At 41.6% G+C, this 27,119-nt stretch overlaps 1 protein-coding gene across 2 annotated transcripts in view; it reads left to right on the forward strand.

Annotated features, from left to right (window-relative positions):
• The window catches only part of ETV6 (ETS variant transcription factor 6), a 133,143-nt gene that overhangs the window by 79,093 nt on the left and 26,931 nt on the right, over window positions 1-27,119 (forward strand). For both annotated transcript variants that reach the window (XM_060778101.2, XM_060778102.2), the window contains exons 3-4: window positions 25,501-25,665; window positions 26,235-26,369. In XM_060778101.2, coding sequence (XP_060634084.1) covers window positions 25,501-25,665; window positions 26,235-26,369 — 300 coding nt within the window. The remainder of the gene's footprint in view (window positions 1-25,500; window positions 25,666-26,234; window positions 26,370-27,119) is intronic.

Below are 27,119 nucleotides of genomic sequence, written 5' to 3' on the forward strand. Positions count from 1 at the left end.
GAATCACAGGGCTACATTTTGTCTCAGGTTTTTTATCAGTTAAGAAGGCATTGGATTTCAATGCAAGTTGAGGCTACTTCCCTTCTTGGCCATCTGGGGCCTAGGGACATAAGGGCAATTAAACAAGTAGTTAACATTTTAGCAAAAGAAAAGTAACTTCCATTGAGTTCCAGGCCTTCCCTGTCTTGTAAGAAGCTAGCTACCACTTTTTAGGCAGAGAGCAGTGTTTTTGCCCTTTGCTGTTTGGGAATGGGGGAGGAAGACAGAGCAAGAATATTTGAAAACTCCAGAGAATGGAAAGAGCGAAGAACCAAGAAAAGCCAGTATGGTCAATAAAGTCCCATTGGAAAATAAAATACCCCTAAGGACTCTGGAAAGAAGAGTCGAACTGACCTTGAGTGCTGCCAAGTATGAGAATGATTCCTCTGCTCTGGTCCAAATTGGTCTGTTACCATGACTCTTGATATGCTGCATTCATTTTAAATAAGGAAAGACAGTACTATAATAGAAAGCAAATGAGATTTTAGACTTAACCAAGTGGCTTGGTACAAAAAAAAAAAAGGGGGGGGGGTTCTAGCAAGTCTTCATGCCTCTGAGATCAAGATGCTTTTGCAGTAGATTTTGCTGTTTTAGTTTAATCCTATACTCATGAGCAAACTTCCAAAGCTCTCCTTAGGGAGAAGGGTTGGCAGGGTCATATGGGAGAAAGCAGGTCTTCCGGTGCCTTCCCCCTAAAGAGAAAGGAAGGAAAACAGTGAAACTCTGTGAACATCAAGATTTCAACCAGGAAAATTCTTAATTTCCATGCTCTCCATACTAGTTAATTAAATTGATTCTAGTAGGAAGATCAACATTCGGCCATTAAGTTAAAAGATTTAGTCATGACAAATTTTGCACTTTTTTAAAGGGATCACTCTAGAAAATGTTCATGGAATTTATAATATTAAAAAAACAGTTTATCATTTCTTATCTGTTACTGAAACTCCACATTTCTTCTATCTAGTTGGATTTTTTTAAGCCGCATCAACATTGGGAGGATTGTAAAGTAGAGCTGAAGAAATACAGTAATTCAGTGTTGGGTTGCAGCCGCATTGTCTGCAATAAACATTGCAATAAAACCTGAAGTGAGGAAGAATAGCAAGCCTGACCTGGTTGCTTCATTTTATGTATGCATGTGGTTATTTAGGAATGAAAAGCTTATCAAAACATTGTGAACTTCTCCTTTTCTTCTTCCTCCCCCTTTCTTCCTCTTTCTCTCTTCTTCCTATCCGTCTCTTTGTCCTCCTCCTATAGTCTCCCCCTCCTTCTCTTCTCCTTCTCTTGCTCTTTTTCCTCCTCCTCTTCTTCCTCACACACATACACAGAGTGATGCTGTATTACTAAATATATGAGAGAAATGCAAGACCAATATGGGAGCCAGGAGGATCCCAAAAATTAGCTGAAATACGGGAGAACTTGTATCCAGACTCTTGTTTTAGCACACATCTCGTTCAGAATCTCTAGGTATAGTTGTCCCACTGTGTGTGCATCCTGTGCATATAGGTCATGACTCCTATGTTGAAATTTTCCTTTGTAGTAAAGTTTTCACATATTGGGGAGAAAAAAGACAGTCGAAAAGCCTTTCCTCCATTCTGTGTCGTTCCCAGCCCCCAAGACCTCTCTGGGTTTTTTCTTACTTTACTTAAGAGCAGATATGTGTCAAAACAAATGTGACATGGTGATAAAACTAAGAGGAATGTCTGTTGGACCACAGGAAATTTCCTGTGCAGGAAGAGATCTAAGGAACTTCCTGTGGAGGAAGGCATTGTGGGTCTGTTGGCAAGAGCCTCTTTTCCACAGCTGCAGCTAACTGGGGTGGGGAGGGAAGGTTAGCTTATTATCAGATGATTGCCATAATACAACTCAAATAGAAGACAAAATATGTCCAGTTTCCCCCCATTCTTTGCACCCCCTTCTCAATGCTGTACGGACAAGCATTCAATCAAAGTTGTGGGTTTGTGGTAAAAGTTGCTCATTCATGGGAAGTGAGAAAACAGGTTCTTCACTGTAGGTAGATTATTATGCCTGCGAAAGAGCCAAAGGCTCTTAAGGTTTTACTTCCACCCCACAATAGTCTATTAAAGGTACATCTTGCTTCTAAACCAGAAGAAAATTATCAATTTTGAAGGCGATTTAAAAAAAAAGTTTTGTTTTTTTAAAAAGAAAGGAAACTTGAAATTTGCGGTCTCTTCCAAAGCTGGAGAGACTCATTGCTGAATGTGGTGTAATAAAGGGTGTTTAGTTTAGATTTAAGTTCAAATCCTTAACTCTGCCCTGAAGGGCACTGGGTGATCTTGGGCCAGTCAGCATCTTCCACCCAAACTATTTCACAATTTATTCTAACATTTTGTTGCTGTGAGAAGAAGGATACGGGCAGAATAACATTTTGAGGGAAAGAAATGTTTAAAAAATTATGCCTAAGTTGTTCTTCCATGGGTGGAACTAATTATATTTTTAAGCCTCAAGCCAAAAGGAAAGGCTGCAGTAGTTTCTAAAAGTTTCTCCATTAATTTAATAAATAGGATGTCCAGTTCAGATAGGTGTAATGGGATCCGTTCCCCAAAGCATTTCTTTTAAAGAATGTGCTTTGCCAGCCAAGTCTTGATACAGCTTTCTGGTGGAACTTTGGAAATCAGTTTTACCATTTCGCTGAAATGAATGCAACAGTAACTGTTAGTGTCACACCAGGTTGTTTGTTTGTTTGTTTGACTTGTTTGGCAAACTAGCTTAGAATTACTGCAAAGCCTGCTTACCACAGGTGATAGTAAGATAAACATTCATAATGTGGATAATAAACCCTCTCTCACAGCACCTCCAACACCCAGAAAAACCTATTAACTGTCTTTGTCTTGCCAAATATACCATCATAATCTGCTGTACTGGTTGAGGCTTAAAACCTCTTGATGATTTCTAATTACAAAAAGTGAATACCTACTTCCTGCTTTGTCCTTTTTTTCTTGTCTGATGGGTTTCTTTTGACATCTGTCCTTACTGTGTGTATCAGAGATGGGAATCAGATTTGGAATCAGATATGGAAAGAAGGTGGAAGCCAGTAATCCTATTTCTTGAGGTTCCTATGTTATCCTTCCTTTAAAAAAAATGCCCATACAATGCAAGCTCTGTAATAAGGAATGTGTATTCTGCTATCTATATAAATTATTTTGCAAAGGGATTTTTTATTTTAATAAATTCATACTTCAGGAAAAGAAATTTCACTAAAGAATTAGGAAAAACTTCCTGACAGTAAGACACTGAACTATGCTGCCTTGAAGTCTTTTTCTCTGGAGGTTTTTTAACAGAGGCTGGATGGACATCTGCTGGAAGTGTTCCGATTGGATGTATCTAAATGTCATGAGGTTGGAGTGATTGGCCCTTGAGGTCTCTACCAACTCTGATTCTAGTTATTCTACTTGCTATATTTTCATTTACTGTGGTTTTAAAAAGAAAGGAACAAAGATGGCTTTGAAACCTTGACCCAAGGAATGCTATTGCTATCCACTTGGAATGCGGAGCGAACTCGAACAATCAGCATGGTTGCTCAACTCAGTGGTCATATAGCCTAGTTAGCTCATTTCTGTGTTGAAAAGGTAAAGACAATAGAAAGCCTGGGTCCTTTAGAATAAAAATAGTTAAAAGGTTTGTATGGAAAGCTGTTTTTAATTGGAAGATTATACATTAGTCTTAATCTGTGGTGGCGATAATAACAAATAAGAATTACCTTTCTATTCTCAGTATGGATCCATCTACACTGTAGAAGTAATGCAGTTTGACACCAGTTTAACTGCCACAGAACAGTACCATGGAATCCTGGGACTTTTGGTTTGGTGAAGTTCCAACACTCTTTGGCAGAGAAGGCTCAAGACATTGGAGAATTATAACTGTCATGATTCCATAGCATTGAGCTGTGGCAGATTAAGTGGTGTCAAACTGCATTAATTCTGTGGTGTAGATGCATGTTTGCTTATTGTCACCAAGCAGAGTTGGCTTGAGAGGTGCCCCAGTGAAGACTGGGAGTTACAATAACCTGAACTTTTGAAAAAAAATGTGTGGTAAATTTGCAAGATATTTTACAGATGAATCAGTCAAGCATACCAACTGAGATGCAGAGATAAAAAGGTAGATGTCACTAATGTACCCTCCAGACACGTTATTACTTTGTGGGAGCTAAAGGGCTAGACCAACTTGGCAGACTGAAACCTGCCCCCTTGTCCAACCTGGCTTGTGAAACCAATCCATTTTTAGAGTAGACATTTGAACCCTTTTAGCTAGTTGATGACTTCTTGGGGTACACATGGATTTCTGCTGTTTTAAAGTCAAGTAGTTTCTGAAAGAAACACAATTACTTCTTGTGATTTAGAACAGCTACTGCCCAATGTCTAATTTGTCATTTATATGACTGGTGCTGAAACATAATGGTAACTTTTCATTTCCAGGCAGTACTTAAAAACATTATATAGATTGGTGCTAGAATATGTTTTGGCCCACTAGGGTCATGTGTTGCAGTGGATGCCAAATGCTACCAGTTTTGTATTGCAAACAAACAGGCAGTTTTGTTCAAAAGATCCACTGAATTTAGTGGATCTTTTGAACAAAACCACCTGTGATTGGACTTTTAGGCTATCATGTGATCAGACACTGAACTGTTGCAATTTTTTTTCAATATAGGTCCCTTCTGCCATATGGTCCAGATTATCAAATCAGACAATCCACATTATCTGCTTGAACTGGAGTATATGAGTCTACACTGCCAAATAATCCAGTTCAAAGCAGATAATCTGATTTTTGTATGGCAGTGTAAAAGAGCCATAGTCTTCAAATAAATTTGTTTAGTTTGAGATTATTAGCATCTATCAGGATGTGATTAGCTTTTAGGAGTACTTTAAAGGCACAACTCTTCAAACATCTTTTTATATCTCATCTTTTAAACTGTTTCCATTTTTACTAATTACTTTGATGGTTTTAATGATCATGATTTTATGGTGATTTTAATGGTTTTATTACTTAATTGGTTTTAACTTGTTTAAAGGATGTCATTATCTTAGTGAAAAGGTTACATGAAATTGACTACAAAAGATATTGCGGTATAAACATTTGCAGCGGCTGAATGTTCTGCTTAATAATTTTATGTAATTCAACTTCAGTCTGCTGGATTACAGATATAGCTCTGATCTATGCTTCCCATCTGGCATGATTCTAATCCAGTGATTCTGAATGGTATAGTTATTCCCTGCCAAAAGGACTTAACAAGAAATCATGCTTCCTCGGCCTCCTCACCAAAATGGCTTAAATGCTGTTTCAGCCTTTCCTTTTCTGTTTTTCTTTCACCGCAGAACTCTTTGTTTGCTAATAAGCACTTCCCCACAGGAAATTTCCTATGACGGAAAAGGCAGGGGAAACTTCCTGTCAGACAGGATGCTGGAGTATGCAGATAATAGAGGCATTTTAACAGCCAGGCCACAGCCGTCAGGGAGGGCTGGCTAACACTGCTTGCATGTTGGATGAATGAATAGAAACCCTTGATGTCTAGGTGAAGATTGATATTTACTTGAAGTAGGCTGGCCCAAATTATTTTACAAATTGGGCAGTCTTCTCCCTTTTGAACATTTGCTTTTGTTGCCAAGGTGCTTATCAAACATCAGAGTACTGCAGTCCACCTGAGAGCCATATCTGCAGTGCTCTCAGAACACTGTAGACCACTGGTTCTCAACCTGTGGGTCCCCAGTTGTTTTGGCCTACAACTCTCAGAAATCCCATCTAGTTTACTAGCTGTTAGGATTTCTGAGAATTGAAGGACAAAACATCTGGGGACCCACATGTTAAGAACCACTGTAGTGGACTATTGACATCCCATATGGGCTGAATTCTCCAGTCTTAGCAAAAACAGAAAAAGAAAGTCTGAAAGGCATGAGCCATAAGCAAGCTTCCATGCACTCAGAAAACACAGTGTAATTACACAGGGCTTGGTTCTTGACAGCTGTCTCAGCTGTCCACAAAAAATCCCTTCCAGACATAACATAGCACCATAATTTGCCTTTTGGAAGGAAATGTACTGTTGAGATGCCTGTCTTTTCCTCTTCTGTGATTAATACCCAGAACCCTTGGGTCAAATCAACCAGCAGAAGCACTCAAAAAACAATCTTCCTCCAGTAGGTTCTTGTGGGTTTTTTCGGGCTATAGGGCCATGTTCTAGAGGCATTTCTCCTGACGTTTCGCCTGCATCTATGGCAAGCATCCTCAGAGGTAATGCATCCTCTGAGGATGCTTGCCATAGATGCAGGCGAAACGTCAGGAGAAATGCCTCTAGAACATGGCTCTATAGCCCGAAAAAACCCACAAGAACCTAGTGATTCCAGCCATGAAAGCCTTCGATAATCTTCCTCCAATTTACATCATGGACCTTGTATAATCCACCAGCCACACAAAAAAGAGCTTACCTCTACCTTTTAAAACTTATTGAAAGATCCCCTCATTGTCTCCTGATATGCCCAGTTTCAATTTTTTGCATTTAAAATAAATATTTACTCTTCCTGTGTTGCCCTTCTGTCCATTAGCCATTCCACGTTGAGGTCTCTTCCCTGTACTCCTCATGCCAAACTAAAATGAAGACAGGCAGAGCAGAGCAGTTGGCACTTCTCAAAGAATGACAGTTGCATAGAATTGTCTGTGATCACGGAAGGCAGCAACATGGCGCAAAGCAAGGAGCAAATAAAGAATTCTAAAAATGGATAATGGCAAACCAAAGCAGGTCTTAATGGAGTGTCTTCCCATGATCGATCACAGAATCAGACAGCCTTTTAGATAGAGAGTCCCAAGGACACGTGGCAACTTCAGGTAAGGGAGTGCAAAAGTGGCAAGAATTCTTGGTGAACTCATAGCAAACTGGGGTTAGATCTATATTTACATATAATCCAGATTATCAAAGCAGATAATGAGTCTATACTGCCCTATAATCCAGTTCAAAGCAGATAGTCTGGATTTTATATGGCAGTATAGAAGTGGCTTGAGAGCAAAGAGTACAATAATGTGATACTGGGAAGAAATGTGAGCCTTTGGACTCTTAGCTGCAGTTGTTGCTTCATATTTATTCACTAATATCACATCTTTCCCATACACCTGGAGCTCTGCGTACATTATGAATACCAAAGCAAATGAGATCAAAGCATATAAAAGATATAAGTAAAAAATGTAAATGTATTCTTGGAATCCATAGACTTAAAACTATTTTTTAAAAAAACTAAAAAAGCAAAGGCCTATGAATAGCATATTTCTTAAAAGTTAGTAGGAATCCAAAACCTTTTGCTTGATGATGGAGAACAGAAATAAGGGAGCCATCCTATTCTGGATCTACACTGCCCCATATATCCCAGGATCTGATCCCAGATGATCTGCTTTGAACTGGATTGCATGAGTCTACACTGACAAATAATCGGGGATAAGCAGATAATCTGGGATCAGATCCTGAGATATAGGGCCATCTTCCTCTTTTCCTACTGCCTTCTACCATTATTTATTTATTATTAACTTTATGTGTACCCCACTAACATCTCCCGAAGGACTCCGTGCGGCTCACAAAGGCCAAGGCCCTCAACAAAACAACAGCATAACAAATACAACAATAAAACTCATAAAGCAAACCAATAAACATTAAAGCAATAACAGTAAAACATTAAAAACAATACCATAAGAAGTATTATTGTCTTTTAATCTGTTTCATTTCTATATTGGTGATCAGGTGATGCCCATGTATACAGTTGCCTTTTTGGTGTCTTGAAGAATGTGTTTGCATTGAATAAACTGTTGGCCCTGTAAAATTTTGTCAGTCACTGACCTGCTTCAGTTAATACGTTTTCCTATAATCTGATTCTGCTTTGTTTCTGTTTTGTATTTCAAGTACCTATTTATTTAGTTATTTATTTATTTACATTTATATTTTATCCTGCCTTTCTTGGGATATAGGGAGAAACCGACAAGTCCTGTTTTGCAATTTGTGATCAGCTTCCTATACCCCCGCTTTTTTTTTTCAGGGACTAGGGACAAAATTTCTGTGAAAGTGGAAAAAAAACCACACATGTTTTAAACAAGCCCCAAACCATGCTATCAGCCTCTTGCCTTCAAGGAATATGAAGTCTCATACCATAGAAAGTAGCACCTTGGTGAGCTTGTTATGGTAGCAAAAATAAATTTTAATCAAGTTGAGTAAATCGTGTTCTGCTCTCATTCTTGAAGTTCCAAAAAATAAAAATATTTCTTAGTTTAATGACATAGCTCAGCTTTTTATATGTATTACAGGTAGTTGTGTGAATTTACATGTGATTGTTTATTAGGCAAATAGTTGGGAAGTCTTTGCCGTAAGATTCCACTAATTTTATTATTTTATTTTATTATTTACTGTAGACCACTTCTGAAAGCTATTATTTTGTGTAGGGTCCCCCCTCCCCAAGCTGTGAGTTATTTCTTGGAGAACACCCCACCACCAAATCTGCATTAGATGAGATTCGTTCTTAGTTGTTGGAGTCGGAGGTATCTCATCCCCAAGTCTCCACATATAAAACAATAATGACTAGTAGAGACAGTTGGAACACAACAGAGCAGAGAGTAGTATTTCAGGTTTTGAAGCCTTTGTGTCTCTTCCGCACTCTCCTTTGTACAAAATGCCTTTGCCATTTCCTCCTTCCTTATTCTTTGCGCTCTCTTTCATTTCCTCATTCCTTTGCTTTATTTCCTTCTTTCTTTTTCTAGCTAAAAGAGTAATCTTGGAAAGTCCCTGCTCTATAACTCTCCTCAACCATGAACGTGTCCAGTGGTCTTGGGCATGCCTTAGACCCCCACTTGCAATTATATTAGCCTTCTTACAAGCAATTGTGTTAGTTTCTGCACTCGTAAAACATGCCATACACTAGCAATACTAAGACTCTTCTCTTGATCATACATTGAGATGTCCTGTTGAAATAAACAGGGATACCTTTGAGTAAACATATGTAGCTAGTGCTATATTTATCCATGCTCATATATGGAAAGTAGAAAGGTGAGAAGGCCTGAAAGTAAGCATTGCAGCTAGTTGAAAATTACCTGAAGGTTCTGTTATTTTTTTCACATTCTGTTGTTCCACTTCTGTATTGTATTTCAATGCTAAGAAGCATTTCCCATAGTTACTTTACCAGTCTGTTGCAGAAGCAGTGTCTGGAAATCCTCACACTGGGGCAGAGTTATTCTTCCTGGTAGGATTAAATTGGTTGCGTGTGTATTCCTTCACTGACTAATGGATTAAAGTAACTCTAAAAGATATTCAAGAATATTCAAAGAATAAAAGGATACCAGACAAGAGGCAAATTCTGGTATATTACAGTAGTTTTTTTGAGGACTGCAGTGCGAATCATTTTGGAGGTGCAAGGCCAAATGGTGCAGGTGGGAATATGACAATATGCCTTTCAATAATTGTTATAATAAATCACATAATCTGAGTTAATGTTTAAAGCATATATGCAGTCATATAGTGGAAACCTTTGAAGAAGAGATGATCATCATGGCAGTTCCTAGTGTCATACTTCTAAAAGGAATCTAAAATAGTGACAGTTGTATTGATCTGTGTTGTTACACTAGATCAGGGATCCTCAAACTAAGGCCCGAGAGTCGGATACGGCCCTTCAAAGTCATTTACCCGGCCCTTGCTCAGGGTCAACCTAAGTCTGAAACGACTTGAAAACACACAACAACTACAATCCTGTCTCATCAGCCAAAAGCAGGCCCACACTTCCCATTGAAATACTAATAAGTTGGTATTTATTAAAATTGTTCTTCATTTTGAGTCCCGCCTCGGGAGTTGAGAAGGGCGGGGTAGAAATGCGCAAAATAAATAATTTTAATTATTGTATTGTTTTAAAGGTTTTTTTGCACTACAAATGAAATATGTGTAGTGTGCGTAGGAATTCATTTATGTTTTTATCAAATTATAATCCGGCCTTCCAACAGTTTTAGATACTGTGACCTGGCCCTCTGTTTAAAATGTTTGAGGACCCCTGCACTAGATCTAGGTAAAGGTAAAGGTTTTTGCCAGACATTAAGTCCAGTCGTTTCTGACTCTGGGGGTTGGTGCTTATCTCCATTTCTAAGCCAAAGAGCCAGCATTGTCCATAAACACTTCCAAGGTCATATGACCAGCATGACTGCATGGAGCACTGTTACCTTCCCGCCGGAGCGGTACCTATTGATCTACTCATATTTGCATGTTTTCGAACTGCTAGGTTGGCAGGCGCTGGGGCTAACAGCGGGAGCTCACGCCGCTCCCCGGATTCGAACCTGCGACCTTTCAGTCAGTAAGTTCAGCAGCTCAGTGGTTTAACCCATTATGCCACCGGGGGCCCCTAAACTAGATTTAGCAGCTTTCATCTCATCCAGAGGCAGATTTTGTAAAGTCAGTGGATCTTAATTGCTCATTCAACATACTCCGCTCTTTGAATAATTTCTCAATCATTTCTCATAACTCTTGGGAGCCAGACTCCTCACCCTCCCTGAGTGGAGCTCACCGTCAAGAACAGAACCCCTTCAAAATATCTGCCACAGCTTTTCTAGAAATATTCTTGTAAAGTGTGTTTTTAGATATAAAAGATAAACTGGATTGTGTTGTCACAAATACACAAAGGAGGTACATGCAACATTTTTTCCAAATTTAAATAATGGAGATTCTACCCTGTGCTACAGCACAGTGGTGTGTTCTCAAGTGAAATCAAAATATTCTTGATTTAATGTGTTTAAAGGGTGTTCCTTTTATTTCTTTAATAATTAAAAAAATAAGTGACCAGAGATTGGAAGTGTGGAATTAAATGAGTCTTGAAAGTGTGCTGCATTTGTAAGTGATTTGTATAGCTCAAGGAAAATAACAACACAGTTCAAGTTTTACAGCATCTTTATCAGGGAAAGGCAAGACAAGCCTCTCAAAGCCTAAGACTTGAGTATAAGCCAAGAAAATAGTTGAAAGAGAGGGGGGATTAAGTCTGTAACTAAGATCCGCGCCAACCAGATTTTCCCTGCCCCCATCTTATTGTAGGCAGCTGTTTACAGCAAACGGCTGCCCAAGTGCAAGTCACATGGCTTTCTCCTCTTCTTGTTTACAGTCGTACATAGCAAGAGTTGGGACAACGCAGGGTCACCATGGACCCAAGTGAACTCCCACTTTCATGCATACTGCAGATAGGCGGCTGGCAAAAGTCATATTGAAAATAGTTATGTCACTGGCACACAGCCTTCTAAATGATGTGCCATGGAGGAAGGATCTAGTTTTCATTTCTTTTGGATAATCTAGAGAATGTTCTTCCTATAATACATTTATTTGAATTATATGCTATTATAAAGATAATAAAGGCATTGTTTTTAGTCCCCCCGGGGTGAGAAAAGCGGTATATAAATGCAATAAATAAATAATAAATATATTGCTGCAACATCTGACCTGTACTGCTTCACGCAGCTAACTTGAAGCTGTCACTCTGTTGTGCATGGTAAAGTTTCTCTTGTGTAAATGAAAACAGCCTATGCTGTATCTGTATGATAGGAGCTATAGTTCAATATGTTTAGGGGATGACATGTTAGGAAGCAGTTCTGAAAAAGATTTCACTACTTCATGGCAGAAATACATGTTAGTTATGGTCCACCATATTAGCTAAACAGAATGGCTGTGAGAAGAGGTTTTGTTTTTGCCTGACATCTTTTGCCTTAGAGTAATTCTGAGATGAGACTGAGATGTATATTTGTTTGTACCCCTGGATACCAAATGCTAGTGACAATCATGTCAAGAATACTGAACTCAAAAGCTTTCCTCAGAAGTTCTCAGGTCTTCCTTTCTCTTAAATTCAAGACACAAAGCCAAATGGAGCAACTGTACTAGCAAAACCGTGCTGCTAAGGCCTCTTCTACACTGTCCTTATATCTCAGGATCTGATCCAAGGTTATCTGTTTTTAACTGGATTATATGAGTCTCCATTGCCATATAATCTGGGATAAGCAGATAATCTGAGATCAGATCCTGGGATATGTAGTCTCTCATCAATGTAGAAGGGGGTTAACAGCTATTATTTTGAAAAATTATTTGTGGCTGTTTCTTTGAATTTAAATTGCTACATCCTTTAAAGCCTTAACTAGTGTTTATGTAAGGAGGTCTCTGAAAGTAGCCAGTTCATTGCTCATCTATACCAGTCGAGAGAGTGTTCATCAAAAGAACTACTTCTGCTTTTGGTTTTTTTGAACCAATGACTCTTATGATGGAATAAAAAACTGAAGGACATCTAAAGAATTAAAATCAAAAACTCCTTCAGGCATGTAGAGCTCTAGATTCCTGAAACAAAATCTAATAGTATCTCCCTCTATGTTCCGCCTCGTAGTTTAAGATTCGCCAGGGACGCCCTGCTCTCGGTCCCACCAGCTTCACAAACACGGCTGGTGGGGGCGAGGGACAGGGCCTTCTTGGTGATGACCCCCCGCCTGAGGAATTCACTCCCCAGTGAAATTAGATTGGCGTCCTCCCTCCTTTCAGAAGAAAACTGAAGACGTGGTTGTGGAACCAGGCTTTTGGCTAATGGAAATAATGGCACCTGAACAGTGAATTGGACCAGACGGATGTTATAATGGAAATGCCTTTATGATTGGATAACTAATGTTGTTTTTAACTATTGTATTGTATGATTTTATCTTGCTTTTATAATTGTAATTATTGCGGCATCGAATCGTTGCCTTTGTTAGCCGCTCTGAGTCCCCCTGCGGGGATGAGAAGAGCGGGGTAGAAATGATGTAAATAAATATACAGTATCCCCAATAAGAATATAATAGTAATATTGCTAATGACGTACAGTAGTCAGATTTATTTGCCTCCTTTACCTGAAAGCGAGGGGTTTATCTTGGTTTATCTTGGTTTATCTTATCTTGGTTTATCTTCGAGTGCAAATAGCATTGAACCATGCTGTTAAATGCATGGTTCTACAAACTGCATTAATTCTGCAATGTAAATACACTGTTTCGTCTGAGAATTCTTGTATGGAACTTCTTCTATGGCAGTTTCCACCACAGCATTGCTGGTTTTGCTGCCACCATCTTCTGGATTTGTCACTTTTTTGTCTTACAGTAATATGCAGCATTTTCTAAATATGACATGGAAAAAGATGATTTCCTCCCGAATGTGAATTCAGACCTTTTCAGAAATGTTTCATTACAAAATAGAGAGCATACTTTTCCTTTGTTGAGCTGATTTCAAGGAGGGTTTCAGTAAAAGGGAGTGTTTTTCTTTGTCTTCCAACTTGTGGTCTCTATTTGGAATTGATAACATTCTTAGCCTTCATTAATCAGCAGACGATTGCCGTTCAGTGACTTAAATTAGAGTCCAGCTTTTAGACTTGATCAGCATATGCAAGCCATGTGTTATGTCAAGCGGGTGGGGGCGGGGAGTGATGGAACATGGGATTTTCACTCTGGTTCCAGAAAGGGGCTGTTGTTGCTTCCAGGAAGCTGTGCTTGGCTCTGCATCTGGAGCTTGGGAGATTTAGTTACTTGTAGCAAAGGCTCTAGAGCAGGGTCCTCAAACTAAAGCCCAAGGGCTGGATATGGCCCTCCAAGGTCATTTACCTGGCCCTCGCACAGAGTTAACCTAAGTCTGAAACAACTTGAAAGCACATAACAACAATAATCCTATCTCATCAGCCAAAAACAGGCCCACACTTCCCATGCAAATAATATTTATATTTGTTAAAACAGTTCTTCATTTTAATTATTGTATTGTTTTTAAGTGTGTTTTTTTTTGGTACTACAAATACAATATGTTCAGTGTGCATAGGAATTCATTCATTTTTTTCCAAATTATAATCTGGTCCTCCAACAGTTTGAGGGACTGTGACCTGGGCCTCTTGTTTAAAAAGTTTGAGGATCCCTTTTCTAAAGCTTCAAGTATTTTTTAATCTATGTACTTCCTCCAAATCTTTTTAAACTGGGTGAATTTAAAAAATAGACATGTTCTTCCTGTTTAATTATTAATTTCTAATTGAAATTATTTTGACATCACTCAACCATAACACCATAGGAAGCAACATGGCTAGAATTTTTAAGAGAGCCAAGTAAGTTAAACTTTGGGGGGGGGGGGTAAGAAATGGGCCCTAAGCCAGAGATCATGCTCCCATTGCAATAGAGACTAGAAAAATAAAAATAGCATAGTGGGCAGAGGAAATGAAGACAGTCAGGTACAGAGTATTAACATGAGATTTAGTAGTACAGGCATGCCTTGCTGGAGAAATCCTCTGACAAAGATGCTCCTTTTTACAAAGTCTTTTTATGCGCACTCTGACCAGGAGAGGTCGTCCTTCTAGTTGTATGTTACTTACTAGTACTGACATTGTAAAGATGTTGATCAAAGGCTTGAAAAACATAGACTGTTGGTCATGAGTGCATTGGTGTGCCTGGAGTTTTGGGGAAAATGTTTGCTGAAACTCAAATTTCTCGTCTTTTTGTGATGCAGGAACCTATTGCTATTATTTCCATATTGTGTTAAAGGAGTAAAAGACAGATACACATCTACTTTGTTAACTGATGAAATACTGAAATAGTTAGGGGACAGTGGAACAAACACATAACCTGATGGAAAACAGATGACACTTCTAGGAGTCTGGTGGCAGTTATGAGTAGAAACTTTTGGGATTTGGACGATAAAGAAGGATGCCATGGGAGAATTTCTGGAGGGAATAGGACAGAGATCATGTTGAATCAGACATATCGTTATTGTTGTTTAGTAGGTCAAATTGAGTCCGGAAAATCTTTGTCTCTCAGGGTTTTGCTGGTGACTGCAATAAAGATTCAAACATGCAATCTTTGTAATCTGAAGACTTTGGCACTAAAAACTTAGTAAATCCTATAGATGGAACATTAATCAAAATCTCATTCTTTTTAGTAATTGTGGTAGTTGATAAAATCTTTAAAATGCTGCCATGGTGTATTAAATCTGAAGTGGAGAAATAGTAACTATTCATCTGTTCTGTTAGTAATTCCCACCTCCCTAAATATTCTCTATTTAGAGGGTGGACATTACTTGACTCACAGTTTTGAATGTCTGCGGCTGGCAAAACAGCTCACTTTCCTTTATTCTGATCATTTCTTCTGAAATGCCCTGTGCCTTTCCTTCTCTGCTTCAGTTTCAAAGCTGGTATGTTTTGCCAGGATTGTGTGGCTGGGCAGGCTCCTGCTGCTTTAATTAGAAATGGCTGTTTTTTAAACTTTTTATGATGTGCAGGACTTGCCTGAAGGGTATTCTTGTTTCCTAGTGTGTTCTTCACTCTCTTACCCACTAGTAACACATTGTGCCCATCCTCCACCCACTGAAGTACTCCAGCCAATTTGAGGGTTGGTGTTTTTTTCCTTTGGTTCCATCAGTCACCTTTCTTCAATCAGCTTGTTCCTGGCACATGAAATCCATGCAGGAAGTAGCATAAAGGGGGTGAGGAAACATCTCAAAGGTAGTAACTCTTATCAAAAAGGAGCCATCCCTTCTCTGAGTAGAGTGGTGAAAGATAAGAGCTTAGTCCATTCCAAGAAAACCTAAAAGAAGCACTGACCTACTGTCTTTGGTGCAGCATTGCTTTTGACCTTTTTGAGGTTTTTTGCTACTTTCTCTTCGCTGACTGGCTACGTTTAGTTGTCTACAGGTGGCTCACTGTATCTTTAGAGGAGGTGGAAAGATAAGAAGGGGGACACAAGTGTACTGGCTGTGTACAGCTGAGGGCAAGCAGACCACAAAGAGTCTGCTTGGGAAGGCCTACTGTAAAAGAAGTGGACTCTTCCCTAGGCAGGGTAGTGCCAAAGATCCATAATTTCCACCTTTTTTCCTGCAGAAACAGCCTTTCTGTAAATTTGGTTTGACCCATGCATAAGTCAATTACATTTTAGGAGTATTTGGGGAGGTGGATCCCTGATACATTAATTGGTTCACCATGTTGCAAGAATTAAGAGACAATAATTTTCCTAGGAGCAGACTATTATGTATAGGCTGGCATCCTATTGATTTGTTTCAGCTGGAGTTAAGCCATTCAGTCAATTGTTGAATGGTGTATCAACAAGTATATCAATCTATTGAATGTAAACTTTGTCCACTTGCAACCCTTTTCCGTATGAGAAATTTTTTTATCACCACTTCAGTGATCTTTACACTCGAGGATCTTATCTAGTCCCTCCTGGCTAACTTTCCAAATCTTATTCATCATATTATTCCATTTATTGAACCAAGGTTCAAAATATTTTAATATTTTTAATATCCTTTTCATCCCCATTTATGTTATGTCAATAATCAGTGGTTATTATTTTTGTTTTCAGCAGTAACCTTGTTTTTGAACTTCCTTCCTTGACTTTCATTAGTAGTAAAAGCCTTTGGTGCTTTTAGCTAATTTGGCATCATCTGCATATTTAAAATTGTTGATGTTCCTTATCTCAGTTTTTGTTCCTCCTTCCTCTAAATCATTCTCTTATTGCATTTGATAAGTATATGTGAGTAATTAAAAAGGCAGGATAGTATAAATTAACCATGTCTGGCTCTTGCAAATTGGGAACTATTTTATTCCTCAGTATTATTATTATTATTATTATTATTACACTTTATTTGTACCCCACTACCATCTCCCCAAGGGACTCGGTGCGGCTTACTGAGGCCGAGCCCAAATACAACAATACAGACAATAAACAACAATACAACACAATAAAAAAAACATAGGCAATAAAATATACAACATCACTAAGACAACACAGTGGGAAGGCCAAATGTAAAGTTAAAATTGGAAATAATGTTGGGACATGGACGAAAGGAGATAAGGTGTTTGTAAGGGCGTACTAGCAGACCTAAAGAAATGTAAAGTGCTTTGGAGGACAAAGTGCTATGATATCATTGTTCTGGGAAGGCACACTGGAACAGCCACGTATTCAAGCTCCTGACAGTTGGGCTTTGGTAGGTTCTCCATCTGGGTAGTCAAATGATATGCCTTTCCTTTTAGGGCTCTCCATAGGTTTTTCATGATGTATACAAACAAAGTCTTTGTTATAATCTAAAAAGCAGAGGTCGTTTTTCTGCTCAAACATTTTGATATTCTATTTGAGCCAATGCAAATTTGTAATAAGATCCTGGGTGGGTCTTGCTTTTCTGAAGCCAGTTTGGAGAGCTGGCATTTCCCACTAGGTATATGGCAAAATTATTTCTTGTAAAATCACTTGATGAGCTTCCCTATTGGTCATATAGTATCTCTTCCTGTTGATGGCCGTCACAGTAACTTCAACATATGACGACCCTGTGAATAAGATCTTCAAGTCACCTATTATTAACAGGGCTGCTCAAATTTTGGAGACTGAGGTTCCTTGTTTCCTTAATTGAGTTTTCCTCTTTTCCTAATGCCTTCTATTTTATCAGATATTGCTGTTATTTCTAGTGAGTTATGTTTTTTCATGATATTCCAAAGTATGATAATCTCAGTTTAATCATTTTGGCTTCTAATAGAGTTTAGAATTCCTTTATGCTAGAAACCATTTATTATCTTCTCCAACACTACATTTTAAATGAGTTGATTTTCTTTAAACAGCATATTGTTTTTCCCTTCTGGTTGTAGATCATCCCCACTCTTGGTTAAAATTTTCTTGGTTAAAAGTTCTCAGTTCCTTTTTTGTTGCTACCTTCTGTTTTCTTTAATTGATTGTTATAGGAGTTTCCCTTGTCCATACCCACAAATCACTGACTAGTTCCATTCAGAGGTCAGACTCTATTTCTGTTACTTTTAACTTTTCCTTCTTATCTGTCCTTCATTTCTTGAGGAGTTTCACCTGTCATCCAGTAAGACATCTCTTTCTTTTCTATTTGCACTCCTCCCTTACAGGGTCTCTGGTTTCTGGTCAAATAGGTTAAATAGTGCAAATCTATAGGGCTGACTCAAAAATTATCTGCAGTCTGATTCTTTTGGTTGCACTATCTTATCACTGTTTTCCATACAAGGTTGCTGTTTGTGCACGTCCATTTATTTGCGGCTGCGGTGAAAGAAAAAATGACTGCCCCCCCCCCTTGTGATTTGCATGAAAAAAGAGCAGTATGCAGTTAAAAACATTGAATCAACAGTGCTCATTACAATAAGATGCTCACTGAAGACCTGAAGCCTCAAATGTGGACAAAATGCAGAGGACTGCTATCCAAGGTTGTTGTGTTGTCGCATGACAATGCACATCCTCACACCGCTGTCCATATTGTCAACACTCTCCAACACTTTTTAAAATTGTTAACACGTTCTCCCTATTGTCCTGATCTTGCTCCATTGGACTATTACCTGTTTGGTTCCCTGAAAGAAGTCCTATGAGGTCAAAGATTAATGTCTGTTGTAGAGGTGAAGACAGTGGTACAGTCATAGCTCACAGCTCAGCCTAAAACATTTTAAATTACAGAATACGAAAGCTTGTTGGCAAAAGGACAAAGCAAAAGGAAAGTCCTCAATGTTTGTTGACTTCTTTCACGTACAACGTTTGTGCACAGAAACAGAAGGTAAATTAGATGATGATGTTATTGCCCAGGATTACTTTGGGAAAGAAGGAGGGAAAGATATCAGCCACCTCTAGGAGACTTCTCAAAGTTCAGAAATATATTCCCATATGCACTACACATACTACTACTACATGTACTACACATACTACTACTACACATACTACTACTACTTTTGACGTGACATCACACAACAAGAAAAACATTTTGTAAATGTAAAAGTAAGGTAGATTTTGTTGTCTCCTGGTGTCTAGAAAACTATCAAGTTCTAGCCATGCATGTTCTTGGAATCTAAGCAGTTGTTCAACATTATGCCTGCTTTTCATGTAAAAACCCAGACATTCAGTTTTTCAGAAAAGCCATAAATGTTGCCTTGATTACTTCCAGTTAATGAATGAGGTCCAGCTTCCTTGTTATTCGTTCCACATTCCCTGAATGGTCTTAGCCAATCTTGCAGCATTGGCATCCCTTTCCCAACCTGCACCTGCAATATGGGGATAGTAGTGGTTCTGCAAAAATTGCCAAGTGTGTGGTTCACATTGAACAGAGTTGTCTGTTCCACAAAAACAAACAGGTTACCAGAAGGGGGAAAAACAGTTCTTTAGCTGGGAAATACACGTTCTGTATTGAGAAAAAAATGCTGTAACATTTATAAATTAGACAAACTGAACATATTTACAAGAGTTCTCCTTTCTGGAAATCTATCCTGCCAGTGTACTTTTCTATAATTTATTATTATTATTATTATTATTATTTGCTTTATTTCTATACCGCGTTTCTCAACCTATAATAGGTGACTCAATGCGGTTTACACAATATTAATTACCACAACAATAACAATTAAAACACAGCATACCCAATAACAAACACACAACCATTCATACAGTGCCTCGATCGCCACCAAGATCCAGTCTCATATCCTTATACCGTTCCTATGTTCAGTTTACCGTCATTCTGTGTACAATTGCGCTGATTAGCCAAACGCTTGCTCAAAAAGCCAGGTTTTGAGCTTCTTCCTAAATGCCAGCAACGAAGGGGCCTGTCTGATGTCGCTTGGTAGGGCATTCCATAACCGAGGGGCCACCACCGAGAAGGCCCTGTCTCTCGTTCCCGCCAACCGTGCCTGTGACGCAGGCGGAACCGAGAGCAGGGCCTCCCCGGACGATCTTAATGTCCGTGTCGGTTCATAGGAGGAGATGCGTTCGGAGAGGTAGGTGGGGCCGGAACCGTTTAGGGCTTTGTAGGCTAATGCCAGCACCTTGAATTGTGCCCGGTAGGGAATTGGCAGCCAGTGGAGCTGGCTCAACAGAGGAGTGGTATGCTCCCTGAGAGCTGCTCCTGTTAGCAACCTGGCTGCCGAGCGCTGGACCATCTGGAGCTTCCGGGCAGTCTTCAAGGGCAGCCCCACGTAGAGCGCGTTGCAGTAATCTATGCGGGATGTGACCAGAGCGTGGACTACCGTGGCCAAGTCCGACTTCCCGAGGTACGGGCGCAGCTGGCGCACGAGCCGAAGCTGTGCAAATGCTCCCCTGGCCACCGCTGAGACCTGAGGCTCCAGGCTCAGCGATGAATCCAGGGTCACACCCAAGCTGCGAACCTGCGTCTTCAGGGGGAGTGTAACCCCGTCCAACACAGGCTGTAACCCTATGCCCCGTTCGGCCTTTCGACTGACCAGGAGTGCCTCTGTCTTGTCTGGATTCAACTTCAATTTGTTCACCCTCATCCAGTCCGACACAGCAGCCAAGCACCGGTTCAGGACCTGAACAGCCTCCTTAGAAGTAGGTGGAAAGGAGTGACAGAGTTGGACATCATCTGCGTACAGATAACACCGCACCCCGAAACTCCGGATGATCTCTCCCAACGGCTTCATGTAGATGTTAAACAACATGGGGGACAGTATTGAACCCTGCGGGACCCCACAAGGCAAAGGTTGTGAGGACGAGCAGCTGTCCCCCATCAACACCTTCTGGGTACGACCCTCTAGGAAGGACCCGAGCCACTGTAAAACAGTGCCACCAAGGCCCATTCCCGCGAGGCGTCCCAGAAGGATACCGTGGTCGACGGTATCGAAGGCCGCTGAGAGATCCAGCAGGACCAACAGGGACACACTCCCCCTGTCGAGCTCTCTGCGGAGATCATCCACTAAGGCGACCAGGGCTGTCTCGGTACCATGTCCCGGCCTAAAGCCAGACTGTGCCGGATCCAGATAATCAGTGTCTACCAAGAATACCTGGAGTTGTGAGGCCACCACACGTTCCAGGACTTTGCTCAAAAAGGGAAGATTGGAAACAGGCCGATAGTTGACGAATTGAGTGGGGTCTAGTGATGGTTTTTTCAACAGCGGTTTTATTACAGCTTGTTTTAAGCTGGCTGGAATATTGCCTTCCCGAAGGGAGGCATTAACCACCACCTCCACCCACTCGGCCAATCCCCCTCTGGCCTCCTTTAGAAGCCAGGATGGGCAGGGGTCTAGGATGCATGTGGTAGCTCTCATTCCTCCAAGTATCTTGTCCACATCCTCGGGTTTCACCAATTGAAATGAATCCATCAAAATCGGACAAGCAGATGCTCGTGTTACATCCTCAGAGACTGCCGTTAACGTGGTATCCAGGCCAGAGCGGATCAAAGCGACTTTGTCCGCAAAGAACCGAGCAAATGCTTCACAGCGGGCCGTCGAGTTGTCAGGGTCCCCATCCGGAGTGGTGGGGTTCAATAGCCCTCTGACAACTCGAAACAACTCCGCCGGACGGTTCTTTGCGGACGCAATATTGGCCGCAAAGAAAGCTTTCTTTGCCGCCTTTATTGCCACGGCATATGCCCTTAATAGGGCAACAAACCGTGTTCGATTTAACTCGCTCGGGTCCGAACGCCACACGCGCTCTAGTCTCCTCTTCCTTCGCTTCATCGCTGCCAGCTCCTCGTTGAACCAAGGTGCTGGTTTAGCTCGGCTACTTGAGAGGGGCCGTTCCGGAGCAATCGTGTTTATGGCCCTAGTCATCTCCCCATTCCAGAGAGACACCAGGGCTTCAACAGAATCACCAACCGAGGTGGCAGGAAAATCCCCAAGAGCCGTCAGGAATCCGTTCGGATCCATAAGCCTCCTGGGGCGGACCATCTTAATGGGTCCCCCACCTCTGCAGAGGTTGGAAGGTGTGGTGAGTCTAAATCTGACCAGATAGTGGTCGGTCCATGGCAACGGAGAGGTGGATAACTCCTCAACACCGCCACCTTGCTCCCATCCCTGACAGAAAACCAAATCTAATGTGTGTCCCGCACAGTGGGTGGGGCCAGATACTTGTTGGGACAGCCCCATGGTTGCCATGGATGACATGAAGTCCTGAGCCGCTCCTCCTAGGGAAGTCTCGGCATGTACATTGAAGTCCCCCAGCACAAGAAGCCGTTGAGACTCCAATGCCAGGTTCGAGACCACCCCCGCTAGCTCAGGTAGGGAGACCGTAGTGCAGCGAGGTGGGCGGTACGCTAACAGAATCCCTATTCTGTCCCGGTCGCCCACCCTCAGGTGGACACACTCGAAATTGGTTGACTGTGGAATGGGGCCTCTGGTCAGAGGGATAGAATTTTTATAGACCACCGCAACTCCGCCTCCCCGCCCTCCAGGTCTCGACTGGTGCTGTACAGAGAATCCTGGCGGACAAAGCTGGGTCAAATTAACTCCTCCAGCTTCATCCAGCCAGGTCTCTGTAATGCACGCCAGATCTGCCCGTTCCTCCAAGATTAGATCTTGGATGAAAGATGTTTTGCCATTGACAGATCTGGCGTTCAGCAGCACCATCTTCAACCCAGAGGGACTGCCAACCTGGGTACACCCACTTACCAAGTCAGGAGACCGATTACAAGTAATTAAGTTTTTTTTCCTTCTTTCCCTAGGCCGAATTTGGGCTGTAAAATTTTTACTATTTCTAGGCCGAATTAGCCGAATTGGTGGTCTCCCTTTCCCGTATCTCCCCCTCCCCGTCACGGGCTCTATGGGGGCCCCCCGGCCAGTGGAATACCCTTCTTCTACCATATTGCACTTAGAATTCGTAGTTTCAACCCATGACTTGTACCAGATTATATACTTTTGCCACTCAGTCTCAGTCCAATTCTTTCCTGTTCCTGGTGTGTTAATTCCAGGATCCCCCCACCCGTTCCACCCTCTATTGTCCTCCCAGTCCACCAGTAACACAATAAGCAGACCCCAAGGGAGGAATGCTGACATTGGGGAACAGAGTTGATACAGGGTTGAGGTAGGATATTAGGTTCAAGTAGTAGTAGATTTTAAATTGCTAGGTCTTAAAGTGCTAAAGATTTAGTCTAAGCTGTTAAAGTGCATAGAAAGCTGTTAAGTGCATACAATAACGCGTTATCAGAGACTGACTGCTATGGTGGTCACTTAATAACCTTACTTATACAGGGTTAAAGTGCAAGTTGTTGGATGAAGTGCTGACCGTTGTATACCTTAGCAGCAATTGGCCCCTCTAAGTGCTAACAGTTGTAAAATTTGGCAGCAATAGATCAAATAAAGTGCTGGTAATTGGAAGACTTAATAGCGTTGGCTCATATAAAGTGCTGGCAGTTGGCAGGTATCAGCGTTGGCTCAGACAACAATTTACTAGCGCAATGAATGTGCAAGTTGATCGAATAGTCCTCAGTCCTATTGGTAGATGTAAAGTCCAGTTGGTCTCCCTCCTCCCCCTCCCACCATCAGTGTCAGGGTCGGGTGACTGGGGCCTTGCAGCAGAGTGACGGATCGCTAAGATGGCCACCGGAACTGCTGATGAGCTGGATAATTCCGGAAATGGAGGCAGTAACGCGGTGGGTGGCGTTACAGTAATGGCGGTTGATCACAAAGCATGTAACAGCAGCTATGTAGCAATATATATAGTTCCAACCACCCAGGAGACAGCCTAGCAGTCGTGAGGTTAGTGTTGCTGGTTAAGAGCGTTGCAGGCTAGAGATCACGATCGCCGCAAGAGAGCTTAAAAAACGCTGAGTCACCGCGCGGCGTTGGTCAGGCTCTCTCAGGGAGGCGCCGAGTCACCGCCGGCTCACCCTGTCGAGCTTGCCCTAGCGGTATCGGGGCATGGGAGAAGCAGCCGGGACGCCTCCAGGCCTCGGAGAAAGTTGGAGTACGAGGCCTGTCAGTTGGAGTCGCGGAGGAGTCACACCTCCGAGTGCAGAGGAGTTCAAGCTTGGCGCGGAAGGATCGGCACAGAATCCGGGGAGCGGGGAGCGGAGCCACGCTGGGGACACAGGCCGAGGGCTCAGATGAAAGTCAGGGCCAGATCGAGCCGTGGGTGGAGATGGACAATGCAGAACGGCAATTCGCTGGCACCGCAGCTCTCGGAGCGACAGCCAGCTGCCCCAGCAACTCTCTCCGGCTCGGCAGTCCCTCGGCAGCCCCACAATCCACTCCAACCAGCCCAGGCCTCCGCTCCGGTCCGCAGTTTAATCTAAGCCGCGGATGAGTCCGAGCACAGCAACACAGGCAACACGGCGCACACTGCCGAGCTCCAAGGGCGGCCGCTCCGACCTCCCTCCGGTAGTCAACACAGCGGGTGGTAATTGGCAGCTGGCGGGTTAGATGTTCCAGGCCAGGTTAGACCGAGCAAACGGGCTGGGAGGGAGCGTGCTAGGCCGTATCGATAGTAGCGGCCTTCGCTCTACCTCCTTCCTCTCCCTTCTTCTTCCCTCCTTGGTTTTTCCTCCTCTGCTCCCCTCAAGCCCCCCTCCGGGGTCCTGAGGAGATGCCGGTTCAGGAGCCGATGACAGGAGTTCAGAATAGGGGCGGATGGATCAGATTAAGCTCGGATTAAGAGCAATCGCCTTACCCGGACGGGAGGTTAGCTGTTAGCAGTCGCCATCTTAACCGGAAGTTAAGTTATTGCTACTTTGCTACTCATATGAAGGGATCTTGCAGCTGTGCAGGATACGATTTTCCCAGGCTTACTGGAAATTGTATTCCGTACCCTAAATAATGGTTCCTGGCTTTTAGCATTCAGCAAGTGCTGTTACAATAAGCATGAATTAATTAATTATTTTTCTGGTTTTGCTGTTTTGTGCCTAAGACTCCTTGCAGTTTTCCTACCTCTCAAAATGTTGCATCTTCTGCCTCGTTGCCTGATGATAGCACCTTTCCCACATTGCAAGTCCAGAGACTACCAGTAACTGGCAAAATGAAAACCTTTTTTTATTTTGGCAGGTTGTCAGATCAACTGTTGGGAAGGGGTGGATTTTCCGCTCTTAACGGTTATTCTGTCTGCGTTGAGGTGAATGTTTCCAGAAACACTGATAGGTTAAAAAAATGCCCTCTCTGTTTGCACCAGTATAGGATTCTGACTTATGTCTCCCCAGCTCTCATTCAACAATCTCTTCTTTTATAAACTAAGGAGTATCACATATCTGCTACATAATAAAGAAACCAAATCCTGACTAAGCAGGGTCAGCTCTGGTTAGTATGCGGATGGATGAACACCAATAAATACCAGGTGCTATAGACTCTATTTCAGAGGAAGGAACTAGCAAAACCACCTCTAAAGCCCCTTCCACACAGCTGAATAAATCCCACATTATTTGCTTTGAAGTGGGATATATGGCAGTGTGGACTCAGATAACCCAGTTCAAAGTAGATATTGTGGGTTATCCTGGCTTGATATTCTAGGTTATATTGCTGTGTGGAAGGGCCCTAAGTATCTCTTACCAGAATTTGGATCTACACTGCCCTATATCCCAGCATCTGATCCCAGATTATCTGTTTATCCCAGATTATCTGGCAATGTAGACTCATATGATCCAGTTCAATGCAGTTAATCTGGATCAGATCTTGAGATATAGCGCAGTGTAGATCCAGCTTAAGCCTATGAAGTTCATGAGGAAGCATATACACAAGTCGGCATACACATACATGTGTGTAATAATTGTTTTTGCATTGTTTGCAGGATTACAGCCCATTTACTGGAGCAGGGATGACGTGGTCCATTGGTTGAAGTGGGCTGAAAAAGAGTTTTCATTGAGACCCATTGACAGCAATACTTTTGAGATGAATGGTAAAGCGCTTTTGCTTCTCACCAAAGAGGATTTTCGATATCGATCTCCACATTCAGGTGAGTTGTTTGTGTACTGAGGAAGGGAGAGTTCTGTCCTTTTTTCAGTTTTTACTATATTTTCAGTTTCAGTTGGTTTATGTCTTAACAAGCCTTGGTTAGCATTAATCAGGTTTTCGAGAAGTGAGTTACAAAATAAATTCTGTTTCACCAAAAGTGGATGGGAGAAAAGATTCTAGTCTTCTCCTTGCACCTTGACTGGAGAAGCATGTATGCGCTGGAAGAGATTAAGTAGATTCATTTTGATCTGTATCCTCATGGTGTCTACATATTCAGGCCAAAGTTTGTAAAAGTATACAGATCAGAAAACAGTGTACAATGAAAATATGTTAGATGTTGTATGTCAGTAATTTTACTAATACAATATATAGACCAATCTTCTACATTCACAAACTGTACATATGTTAAATGTAAATATCCATGTATGTTTCTTTGTTTTGTATGGAACAACCTTCCCTCATTTGAACATTAAACTGGAAGCTGATATGATGTGGCTCAGTCTGAGAATAACACCCTTTTCTAGCCTTGTATAGCTTTTGGTGTGCTTAAGCTGGCTATTTCTCTTCCAGGTGACGTGTTGTATGAGCTTCTTCAGCATATCTTGAAGCAAAGGAATTCTCATGTTCTCTTTTCGCCTTTTTTCCACCCTGGGAGCTCCATCCATTCTCAGCAGGATATCATGTTACATCAAAACCATGATGAAGGTAATGACAAATACCTTTTTATATATGAAGGCATGTTACTTAATGACTTTGTTTGATGTTGGGAATTCAAAAAGAACAGTTTAAAGGAATAGTGGTTCTCAACCTTTGGTTCTCTACGTGTTTTGGACTTCAGCTCCTGCAATTATTTTAATATACAAACAGCCCTTTCTAGAGTTGTGTTAAAATAGCCCACTGCCTTATCAGTTGAGAAACATTCTGGCACAAAATTGGCAGACTCAGAGTAAGGGAAACCTTACCAAGAAACCCCTGCAATAGATTAGCCTTAGAGTTGGCTTTAGCCAAGCATGACACAACAGCAGCAACAAAGGTAGTTTTGGGTGATAGATAAAGACTGGACCAAAGTCACCCAGTCATTATAGAAATAGTTCGGACTATGGTCTCCCTAACTGAAGTTCAGCCATCTACTCTACTCCTCACTCTACTCTCTCAAACTCTGATTCTCAAGAAGCTAATTCCTATTTTGCTTTAATATGGACTAAGCATACTTCAGCTTCTGTCTTTTTGACAGCCCGCCACAAATAAGGGAGATCGCTATAGTAGTGTAAGTTCCTCTCTTATACCAGGTAGGGTTGCCAACCCAGTTGTTAAAATGTTCAGGGTTGTCATGCCACCTCCATTGGAGGCCCAAAAGAGTTTGTGGGTCCTTAATCATTCCCCAACATTGTCTCAGATCTGACTCAATAGTCCTACTTTGCTCCATTTTCTTGTATTCTCCAGGAATTTCATGAA

This window comes from Anolis sagrei, chromosome 5 (assembly GCF_037176765.1).
Source record: "Anolis sagrei isolate rAnoSag1 chromosome 5, rAnoSag1.mat, whole genome shotgun sequence".
Lineage (NCBI taxonomy): Eukaryota > Metazoa > Chordata > Lepidosauria > Squamata > Dactyloidae > Anolis > Anolis sagrei.